Below are 10,728 nucleotides of genomic sequence, written 5' to 3'. Positions count from 1 at the left end.
TAATAATAATAATAATAGTTGTAATAATAATAATAATAATAATAGTTGTAGTAGTAATAATAATAATAATAATAATAGTAATACAAAAAGTCAAAATCAAAACCCATCACTTTCTCTCTCTTGTTCTCGTTTCTTCTTCCTCTTTTCTTTCTCTCTTTCTGCTTCTTCCCCATTCTCTCCTCTCAAATTCTCAATTCTTCCCCAAACCCATCTCTTAGAACCCTAGTCCCAAACTCACGGCAACAAGGACGGTAAGTCGGCAACGAGGACGGCGACGAGTACTGCTTTAAGGTAATCCTTCTCTGTTGCATTTTGCTCGTTCTTCTTTTTCTTGGGTTTGGGTGTCTTTTTAGCATCTTCTTTAATTTTTTTTCTTGGGTTTGGTTGTGTTTTTAGGGGATTTGTTTAATTCTTGTTTTTCTTGGGTTTTTAGGGGGATTTTTTTTCTTGGATTTGGGTGTGTTTTTAGCATCGTCTTTAATTTTTTTTCTTGGGTTAGGTTGTGTTTTTAGGGGATTTGTTTAATTCTTGTTTTTCTTGGGTTTTTAGGGGGATTTTTTTTCTTGGATTTGGGTGTGTTTTTAGCATCGTCTTTAATTTTTTTTCTTGGGTTAGGTTGTGTTTTTAGGGGATTTGTTTAATTCTTGTTGTTAGATTCCTTTCCAGCCTTAGTTCCTTACACTTTTGTTTGCTTTGAGAGTTATTTGTAAAAGAGTTGTAATGTTGTAAAAGGTAACATTTCTGAATTTCCTATCGTCTCTTTCTTCTCTCCTTCCCACCTCCATTCTGCTGCAATGTTAAATTTTTCTGCTACAATTTTCTGGAACAAGTGCTCGAGCTCGAGCTGGAACTCGAGCTCGACAGCTCAAGCTCGAGCTCGACAAATCGAGCTCGAGTTCGAGCTCGAGTTCGAGCTCAAATATACTGCGTCGAGCTCGAGCTCGAGCTCTACCTGGGCGAGCTCGTCGAGCTCGAGCTCGAGCTCTAAATCACAGAGTCGAGCTCGAGCTCGAGTTCGACAAAAATGGTCGAGCTCGACTCGAGCTCGACTCGTTGACAGCCCTAAGTTAATCCCACCTCTTAATGGGATACATTATCCATAAATTAAAATTGTAAGATTGAAGCTGATATAAATATTGAATTTTATTTATGTAAACTAAATGTGTAATTATACGTAATAAGTAATTTTATGACATCACACGAATCAATATATATTTGATCCCAAAGAGAATTCTTCTCCTGAAATTCAAGAGGAATCGCTTCTCCAGTTTGCAATTTTGAGGCGATAAAGTGTCAAGATGTCCATAATTAAAGGGTGCAATTTGCCATTTTCATCATTTTATGGTGCAATTTGCCAATTGACTATAATTCAAGGGTACAAAATAACAATTACCCAAACGTTACCGATACACTGATTGGAACTGAACTCAGACGTACTTAAACGGAGAATGTCGGGCGTCGTTCCTTCCATCCACATGAAACTAATAGCTCTGGCCAAGCTACTGCGTTACTCTCCAGGCGAGCACAACCAGTGTGCTTAGATTACCTTTTGTTTTTTCACCTCAGGTTAATCCTAATTCATTCTCTTCCTCTGTTTTCTGTTTCTCTCTCCCTCAGTCACGAACCCACGTCGTTCAGTGCCTTTTGTTACTTTGTAAACCAGATGGGTTCATTTGGCTCCGACTTCTCTGTGTAATTTGCGTCTTCTTCTTTCTAACTTTTCAATGCATTTTTGCTGTATGGATTGTGGGTTTTTTGAATTGGGCTTTAGCTTTTCCTTTCTCATTTTTGTTTTGTTGTGATTCCAATTTGGGAGCAGATAAGCTGGAAGCTGGGATATGGATCTATTAGTTGTGACATCGCTTTTGGGGTTTTTATTGGGCATTCTTATAGTAATTCCCCGCCTGCGTAAATCTGGTTAGTTTCTATGTTTTTCGTACACTGATCAATGAGGAAATGTTGCAAGTGCAGCAGTTGTGTCTGGTCTTCTACTATTTCGGTTATATTGATTGAATTTGGTGGAATGCAGATCATGGAAAAATTGCACAGTCAAATAATGTTAGTCCTAAGGTACTTTAAAGTTTCCATACTCGATCCAAATGTGCATTCTCCTTTTATGAAATTTAGGATTACTTGTCTGTTTCGTTTGGATATTTGTGCACATGTTTATGTTTCTAGTTAGAAATGAAAAATACACATTTTTTGGTTGAATTTGCAGTGACATGTTTAAGTTGCTACTTTTAAAGTTCAAAAAGACTAAAAAAATATATTTCTCTATGGATATGATTGAGTTTTTGTTTTAAGATTTCAATTTTCTCTTTCACAATCAATTAATTCAATTATCATGTACTCAACATATTCAAACTGAAAGTGCACAAGAGAATGAAGGGAACTGCACATATGATAAACTAGTTCATATAACTTGGGTATTTGAAATGTTGCTATGCTTTCATTGAGAGCGTGAATACTGATTTATGCTGCATTGTCAACCAATTGGATACAAAGTCCAGGTTTTACTTTTCTTGATTCCATCATGATAATATAAAGGGTCAAATTGTAAAGATCTCGTCTTTTGAATATATTCCACTTTCCAAGTATACCTAGTATTGAATTACTATGATTTATGAAAGGTAGTTGGAGTACAATTTATCTAGTTCACAGACACTCTGTTTTCCTATATATAAAATTTTCTGGTATTCGTTTATAGATCAAATAAGAAGAATTTTGGATGACATGACCTCATCTTTCAGTAAAGTACATTTTTTTAGGGATATGGCACATGCTACTGTTTGCTACTGTCTTTCTGATCATCCTGATTACTATATTCTTAGGCATCGAAAGCATACACCAAAGCCGAAGTTTCATTGCACAACAAGAGGACTGACTGTTGGATCATCATAAAAGACAAGGTTCCTTTTTGGAATTCAATCTGCGAAATATTCTCATATAATGTGTTTTATTATGAAAAAGAAAGGTTCCAATGTCACATTTCCTATGACTACTGTATTAACTTTCTGCATGCTTGATTTGCTGAGCTTCCAGGTGTATGATGTTACGTCTTATGTAGAAGAACACCCTGGTGGTGATGCCATCCTAACACATGCTGGTGATGATTCTACTGAAGGGTTTTTTGGGTAGGTGTTTCTGACACTGACTGCCCTTCCACTGTCTGTTTTCACATTTAGATGAAGCCATCAGTTGATTGACTGTGGGATCGTACTACTGTAGTCTGCTACTAATGTGGCTCACCTTCAACGTTGCCTGACTTCATGATTTCTACTCTTTTCAACATTAGCTGCGTTGCCTAGATTCTTGAATCATAACTTGGCAGTCCATTTCATTTTTTGACAGGCCACAACATGCTACCCGTGTCTTTGACATGATTGAGGACTTTTGCATTGGAGAGCTGGTGAAGTAATTGAATGTCATTCATTATCCGGGTTCATTGTCCAGGATGACGACTACATTTGCCAATTATGAATGTGCTTTTCTAGGCTCAATCCTTTTGATGCACAATGAAAATTTTGCGAACATTTATACTTCCCAACATTCTTGGATTAATTTTCTGGCATTTATTTTTGGAACTTCTAACACTGGTGGAATCAAAACTAAGAATTGACGTGAAAAATCAGATTTCTGGCCTATTCTATAATTGGCAGTTTGATCATGGAGTTTATTCTTTTTATGTTCCCAAAATAAGAGTGCGTGACTATGATTAATATTTCACAAGAGCCTAACAAAGTCCATTTTGTTGATCGAAGTATGATATGATACTGTAGTCTGGACCCATAATAAGGACACACTTCCTATTTTCCCCTAGTTTCAAAGTTGCTACATGCTATTCTCCTTCAGGGGCATCTAGATATGTTGAGGTACACAAGCACGGCTAGAAGTACGTGGGAAGTGATTATTCTACACATTTGCCTTGCTAATCTCTAAACAGAAAGTAAGAAGAGTAGATGATAGAAGTAATATTCTGTGCTTAGCTATGCGCTTTCCTGAACAAATGACAGTGTTGTGTGGCTGGACTCCGCATTGCCGTCCTCAAATCAGCAGGGTTTTTATTAATCACACTTGAGCCTGTTTGTTGTCCATGTAAAGTTACAGCAATGGATTATGTGTTTTACTTGCCTATCTGAGTCTGCTAGAGAAGATGAATTCTTTCTCTATTTTTATGGAAAACCATATCCAGATTCAGTTTGTGTTTGCATTCCAAGTTCAATATTTTTACTATGTGATTGGTGACTTCCGACAAACAGTATCTCTAAATTGACCACTAACCATATTATGTATTAACAAGTGAAATAAATTTGCTTCAAATTTGGCCAAATTCTATCTGAGGCGAGGTTATATCTCAGAAGGTGTACTGAAAAATATGATGAGTACTTGGTATTGTTTTCTAAAAGATTTTGAAAGTTTTTCGTATTGTTTTAGGGGACAGCAAAAACAAACCCAAATCTAAAATTCCAATTACTACACGTCTGTTTTTTAGTAGGTTTATATAACTAGTCCAGAACCGGAACCGGCCACTGAGCTTGTTTCCCAAAATTTATTGTCTCCAAAATTTGCATGAAAATTCTTTATATTCCAAATTGAAAGCAAAAAGTATTAGGCAAATTATATACACCTTCGAAATTAGGTCAAGATACACAAGCATCCATGCACAAATGGCCCTGCTCTTTGTAAATTATAAGTACATCAATTGAGATTGGCATTGTAATTATAAATAGACACCTCATTCAGAGACAAATGCTTACACAAAAACACCTTCAATACACTACCCTAGCACTCCTTGTAATTTCGCAAAATACATGGAGTGTTGTATTTGGATATAAGCTGACGAGGTGTCAATTTAATTTATCCAAAATATTAGACTCAAGTCAATTATTCTGATATTTGACATTGCACAAATTAAGTATTAGTTAGAATAACAAAGAGAAAGATAAGTATGAACCAATCACCTTTTAGTACATAACATTCTAAAGGAGCCAAATATTCAAGAGAAAAGACCAAATCAAACTTTTCAACATGAGCAGAATTTGAACTAGAGGTATTCTTATTAGAGAACTGACTGAAAGTCAAGCGTAATGAATTTATATTCACATCCGGACAGTATTCTGTAGTTCAGATATAATGGAAAAACTACTGATTGATTCGTAATAAGGTAGAGAGGAGCAATTTCATTGATAATGTGTATTTCTAATATAGAGAAAAGAGGAAACCAGATTCAGAATATAAAGAGGTAAATACTATCCTTTAAACCAAAATGAACTGATTGAAAGAAACCACAAGTAATCATCTATTACTAACATGTTTTACTTGAAAGAAAAACTAAGGATTGATGATACCAACATGTGATCATAACAAGGAAAAACATTATTCTTTAACTTTTATATGTGCCTGTTTGAGTTTGAGGCAGCTGTTCTGACTTGGAATGAAAAGTCCCACAAACTCTTAACAGAGAGAGGAAAATCATATATTGCAATAAGACAAAATAAAAGCATAAATTATGTGTAATGGAATAACATAACACAAGTTTTAGCTTATACCAGAGTATTTCATTCAATTACGCCTGTTTGATTTTCTTCTATACAACCAGAGTCACTATAGTTACTTCCAATCAAGTGATTGAGCAGAACACCGGCTGCAACACTTACGTTCAAGCTCTCCACTGCCAAGAAGGATCTGAACTCTTGACCTGGATTCTCAACGGTGTCAACGTCTTCATCTCCTGTCATAATAAAATTGACTGGGAAATTTCCAGGAATTCTAATTAACTCAGTGCAGGCTCTCTCCACCAATGGTCTCAAGCCAGTGCCTTCACTACCCAGCACCAGAATTGTGGGAGCACCGGGCACAACCTCACTCAAAGGTATAGCTCTAGGTGAAACTGAGCCACCTAGAACCCGCCATCCATTTCCAGCTGACGATGCCAGGAACTGCATCATATTCTTGCAAGATCTAAGCTCCATTAGTTCAAGAGAGCCTGCACTGGCTTTGCTCACAACTCCACTCAACGGAGCTGAATTCTTAGCACACAACACTACTCCAGAAGCTCCAAAGAAGTAAGCAGAACGAATTATAGCCCCCAAATTCTGAGGATCAGTAACCTCATCCAACGCCAACCAAAGAGGCCCCTTTTCTCCCTCAAAAGAAACAGGTTCCAACTCCTTTATACCAACCATTTCCAGAGGCGAAGCATCCAGAACCAACCCCTGGTGAGGTCTATTATCAGCAACCATGTTCAGATCATGCTTGGATACCTCTTTTTTGCTCAATCCAATCTTTTCCGCCATCTTTAAAACTTTCTCGAAACCTTTCTTGTCCTTCTTTTTCTTATTATTCACAGTCAGATCCAAACCTTCCTGAACATACAGTGCATAGAATTCTCTTCGTCCAGCTGAAAGTGCAGCCAAAACCGGACCAACTCCATATATCCCCTCTCCAACTATTTTTGGCACTGTAGATTCCTTTGCTTCTTTCCATGTCTTCCTACCCCAACTTTCTTGCTTATTCCATCTCCTGACCTCCGCTCTATCAGACCCTGGTTTTGCCTCCACGAAGTTTTCGAACCTATTTCTTATCTTGTACCATCTCGGATCATTAACAACCTCAACCTCCTCCTCCTCCTCTTGTTCATCTTCACTACGAATATTATCTTTATTCCTGAACTCATCCCTCCTACTCCCAAATTTACGAGTTTCTCTAATTTCCACCGTGGATGCACCGCCTTTCAGAAACTTTTCTGCTGATTCCTCCCAAGAAGACCTAACCCCTTTACTTATTTCATTCTTCCCAACTCTTCGTTGTTCCCTTTCCGTAGACGCAGCTAACCAAGGAAGGTGCTTTCCGCTTCTTTCACCCACCTTCTTCGAAATTGAACTGGAAAAACTTCTGGCTACCAATAGTGAATAATTCAACAAACAACTTCTCAAACAATTTCTAGCTCCCAAAAATTGAAATCCTTCTGGGGTATTTTTATTGCACCAAAGAACTAAATGGCAGCCAACGGGCAGAGAAAGTGGCTTTGGAGCGTTAAATTGCTTCGCCATTTTTGTGGGCCGCGAAGAAATCATAAGAGCTAAAGGCAATGCTCCGGGTTTCGCCATATTCAAGAGCGTCAAGAGTGATAAGCTTCAGGAACTCACTGTTTGATAGATGAATACACTACGAATTCTCACTCAAAAACAGTCAAATTCACAACTTATACTGATACAATCCAAATGAAGAGAAAAAGAAACAGGCCAGGGCATCAGTGTTTGATATGAATTGATCCATACGTTGCTGTACCGAAGGCAATGGCCATGACGGCGTTGGGTTTCTCCCTCGGGGAGTTTGTAGGGGTTTATCTGCGTTCTCACCTCTGAGGGTGAGGCTACTCAGAGGGAAAAAGAAGTTGTTTAGCAAGACACAGTACGACGTCGTATGCCCCAGTGTACAAGACTATTTTTAATCTGGAGGGCAAAGTGGTTAGATTTATTTGAGAATATTTAGCAAAAAATATATATAACTTTATAAAATATTAAATTATATTTTTAAGAAAATCAATAAGAATATGTAAATACACTAAAAGTTTTAAAATGTCATATTAATGACACATTCATAATTGCAATATTTTAAAAGTAAGTAAAAGAACTTATTTTTACAGATATGCTTAATACTTTGGAATAATATAAGTTTTTACACATAAAATTATATCTTTTATGCCCCTTTATACTCATAATTTGTCCAAAATTCTTATAAAAGAACTTCAAAAAAATAATAATTCAATTACCAAATGATGTCCATTTAGCCCTGCCATTATGCAAATTAAGGACTAAACTTTTTTAAATCATCTTATAAATTCCCATCTCGTAACATATTTTAGGAGCTTATAAGATGTTGAATCCTATTTTAAAATAAGCTATTAAAGTATTTGGATAAAATAAAATATTAAAACTTAAAGATATTAGGGTGTTTGGCATAATAAGATTTTTAATTGATACCATTAGAATCAAACAAGTTGTTATTTCTTAACGTATTTTATTTTATAAAATTCTAAAACGCTGTTATAAATAGTACACATTAGTTTAATTCCAAATAAAAATTTAATAGATTATCTTTTTACGATAACAAAAAATATGACGAATTTTTACCTAAATTTTTAAATAAAAATATTATATATATATATACACATTTATGCTACTCGAATATTAGTATATATATAATTGTTATTTTTTAATTAATGCAATGATTATTTTTAGTAGCATAATTTATAATACTTTGAATTTATATTTTTCAGTAAATATAATATCAATGCTAATTTTATTTTATTTAACTATAATAATGTATTATTAAATAATAAAGTATTTTCTTTTTTTTTAATATTAAAAAAATTAAATAGAAAAAAAATTAAATCCTAGAGAGAGAGACTGAGGAGAGTGTGTCGGGGGTGTGTGTGAGAGAGAAAGACAGTGTATGTGAATAAGGGTATTTTTATCTTACATGTTAAGTTTATATTGCTTACAAGATCTTATAAAAAGAGTTACTTGTAAGATAGCCAAACACCCTCTAAAATCTTTGTTTCGAGTGCACATTTAATTTTCCGTAGGATGTTGTCTTCTGTAATAGTAATTATAGTTTAAATTTAATTTATTTTATATTATTGATCATGATGTGATTGTTGAAATTATATTTTTTAAATATTTACATTCGACTGAAATGATTGTAATCGATTTATTTTAATTAATAATATTTTATCATTTGCAATTAAAAAAATAAAACTCCACAACTAATTTTTTTCATCTAAAACTACACATTATTCATATTAATTAAAAATTTAATTTCTTCTTAATCTTCAAAATAAGGTAAGTTTCTAAGTTTAATCATAATTTTAGTTATATAATCAATTATAAAATATGAATTTAAATAATAGAACTATTTTATTGTATATTAATTAATTATGTAATTGTGACATAAATATGAGGGTGAGGTAAACCCTTCCCCAAGTTCTTCGCCCAACAAAACCGGCCACAAAACCCTCCCAAAACCCTTCTCCTCTTCCTCGTAAAACCAGTCACAAATTGAGGGGAAAATTTAAATAATAGTAGAAAATGGGAACTCCAGAGACCTCCCGCGAGCCATGCCCCGACCGGATTCTTGATGACATCGGCGGCGCCTTTGGGATGGGCGCCGTTGGCGGCTCCGCCTTCCACTTCCTCAAGGGCGTCTACAACTCGCCCAAGGGTACACGCCTCGTCGGCGGCTCTCAGGCCGTGCGTATGAACGCTCCACGCATCGGCGGCAGCTTTGCCGTGTGGGGCGGTCTCTTCTCTGTCTTTGACTGCTCCATGGTCTATGTCAGGCAGAAAGAGGATCCGTGGAACTCTATTATCGCAGGTGCCGCGACAGGTGGGTTCCTCCAGATGCGGCAAGGGATGGGCGCCGCCTCCCGTTCTGCGCTTTTCGGGGGTGTTCTGTTGGCTCTTATTGAGGGGGCAGGGATTATGTTAAATAAAGTTATGAGTGCTCCGCAGGAGGCGCCGATTTTTGTTGAGGATCTTCCAGCTGGGGCCCACGGGATGCCGCAGGAGGCGGCGCCCGCTCCAGCTGCGTCTTCGTCTTCTTGGTTTGGAGGCTTGGAACGAAACGAAGAGGAGAAGAAGAGTGGTACTGGAGTGAAGACGGAGATTCTGGAGAGCTTTGACTCGCCGATCCCACCAACATTTGAGTTCAAGTAAGAGATTTTTGCTTTATTTGTGTCTTTTGTTTAAGATTGACATGTTCTTGGAGTTGGGTGTTGGTGGCATGGAACTGAAAATCTGTGATCTCGCAATTTCGGGTACTGACCATGATAATGGCCTAGTAGTGATGTTTTTGTAGAATAACATGTTCAAGGTAATGAATTGACATAATATTCGTGTATAAATGTTTTTGAATATTTACATAAATTTTGGATGGAGAAAATACGATTGATGCTTGATCAGAAGAGCGGGATTCCTGATCTATTGAACTCATGTTGAAATTGTTGATATTTTGTTTTCTGCTTTACAGAACGATTTTTAGAGAATCCATTGTTGTCCTATTATTTTAGTGTGTTGCTCTATTCTGTTTACTCCTGTTCTGATCAAAAGACTCTCAAAGATGAATATTAGTCTAATTGAAATGTTTATCACTTATTTTTCACGCAAGCGGATTTTCTTGTTTTCGGCTCCCTTTCTTGGCTGGTGTTTACATGGGCAATTTGGAGATTGCCAAATCTTCTCTGGTTCTATTTACTGATGTAATAATGCCTGGAAACTTAAGATGCCTCAAAGGTTTGAGATGGCATGCTCCGTCTGTTGAGATTAATGCTTATTAAATTTTTTTGTTAGTCCTCAGTCATTTTAATTCTGCTCTCCTTCATGGTCAAACTGCTTTCTTGAGGCTGCCAAATGTCCAATCTAAATATCAGGTGATAGTAGTTTTGGGGGTACAAGTTTTCCCTGTTGATTTTGTGTCTCCTGCTGTTGGAATTGATGAACGAAATAAGTTTATCTTTTCATGTTTTTGCTTGTTTGCTTACTTTATTCGCTAGCAAGATTACGAGAATAATACAAATGTAGCATAGGATTCATTAGAAAGAAAAACAAGTTCAAATGGAGCTACTATTCAGTAGATGGATGTGAAGCTCTTGAAACTGATTGCCTGAAGCTGTTGATACACATGAACTGGAAGAAAGGACATTGAAAAGTTATAGAGAAACTGAAC

The 10,728-nt window shown here is 36.2% G+C and overlaps 3 protein-coding genes across 3 annotated transcripts; 2 read left to right on the top strand and 1 right to left on the bottom strand.

Moving 5' to 3' along the window:
• Positions 195 to 3,667, top strand: LOC105162043 (cytochrome B5-like protein; the record flags this gene model as incomplete). Its single annotated transcript, XM_011079946.2, is given in 6 exon segments — positions 195 to 291; positions 1,820 to 1,917; positions 2,030 to 2,070; positions 2,832 to 2,909; positions 3,043 to 3,134; positions 3,352 to 3,667. Coding segments are annotated over 5 exon segments (357 nt in total). The 3' UTR covers positions 3,419 to 3,667.
• On the bottom strand, positions 5,362 to 7,413 carry LOC105162042 (uncharacterized tRNA/rRNA methyltransferase slr0955). The gene has a single exon (XM_011079944.2). It carries the CDS (start codon positions 7,107 to 7,109, stop codon positions 5,559 to 5,561), a length of 1,551 nt encoding a protein of 516 aa, XP_011078246.1. The 5' UTR covers positions 7,110 to 7,413; the 3' UTR covers positions 5,362 to 5,558.
• On the top strand, positions 8,972 to 10,066 carry LOC105162041 (mitochondrial import inner membrane translocase subunit TIM17-2-like). Its single transcript, XM_011079943.2, has one exon. It carries the CDS (start codon positions 9,093 to 9,095, stop codon positions 9,717 to 9,719), a length of 627 nt encoding a protein of 208 aa, XP_011078245.1. The 5' UTR covers positions 8,972 to 9,092; the 3' UTR covers positions 9,720 to 10,066.

The sequence above is a fragment of the Sesamum indicum genome, linkage group LG5, assembly GCF_000512975.1.
Source record: "Sesamum indicum cultivar Zhongzhi No. 13 linkage group LG5, S_indicum_v1.0, whole genome shotgun sequence".
NCBI lineage: Eukaryota > Viridiplantae > Streptophyta > Magnoliopsida > Lamiales > Pedaliaceae > Sesamum > Sesamum indicum.
The sequence above is the reverse complement of the archived record's forward strand: the minus strand, read 5'-3'. Positions and strand labels throughout refer to the sequence as shown.

What these genes read in the sequence shown, in the direction of transcription:
- LOC105162041 (XM_011079943.2), top strand. Translation starts at nt 9,093, where the DNA reads ATGGGAACTCCAGAGACCTCCCGCGAGCCATGCCCCGACCGGATTCTT.
- LOC105162042 (XM_011079944.2), bottom strand. Translation starts at nt 7,109, where the DNA reads ATGGCGAAACCCGGAGCATTGCCTTTAGCTCTTATGATTTCTTCGCGG.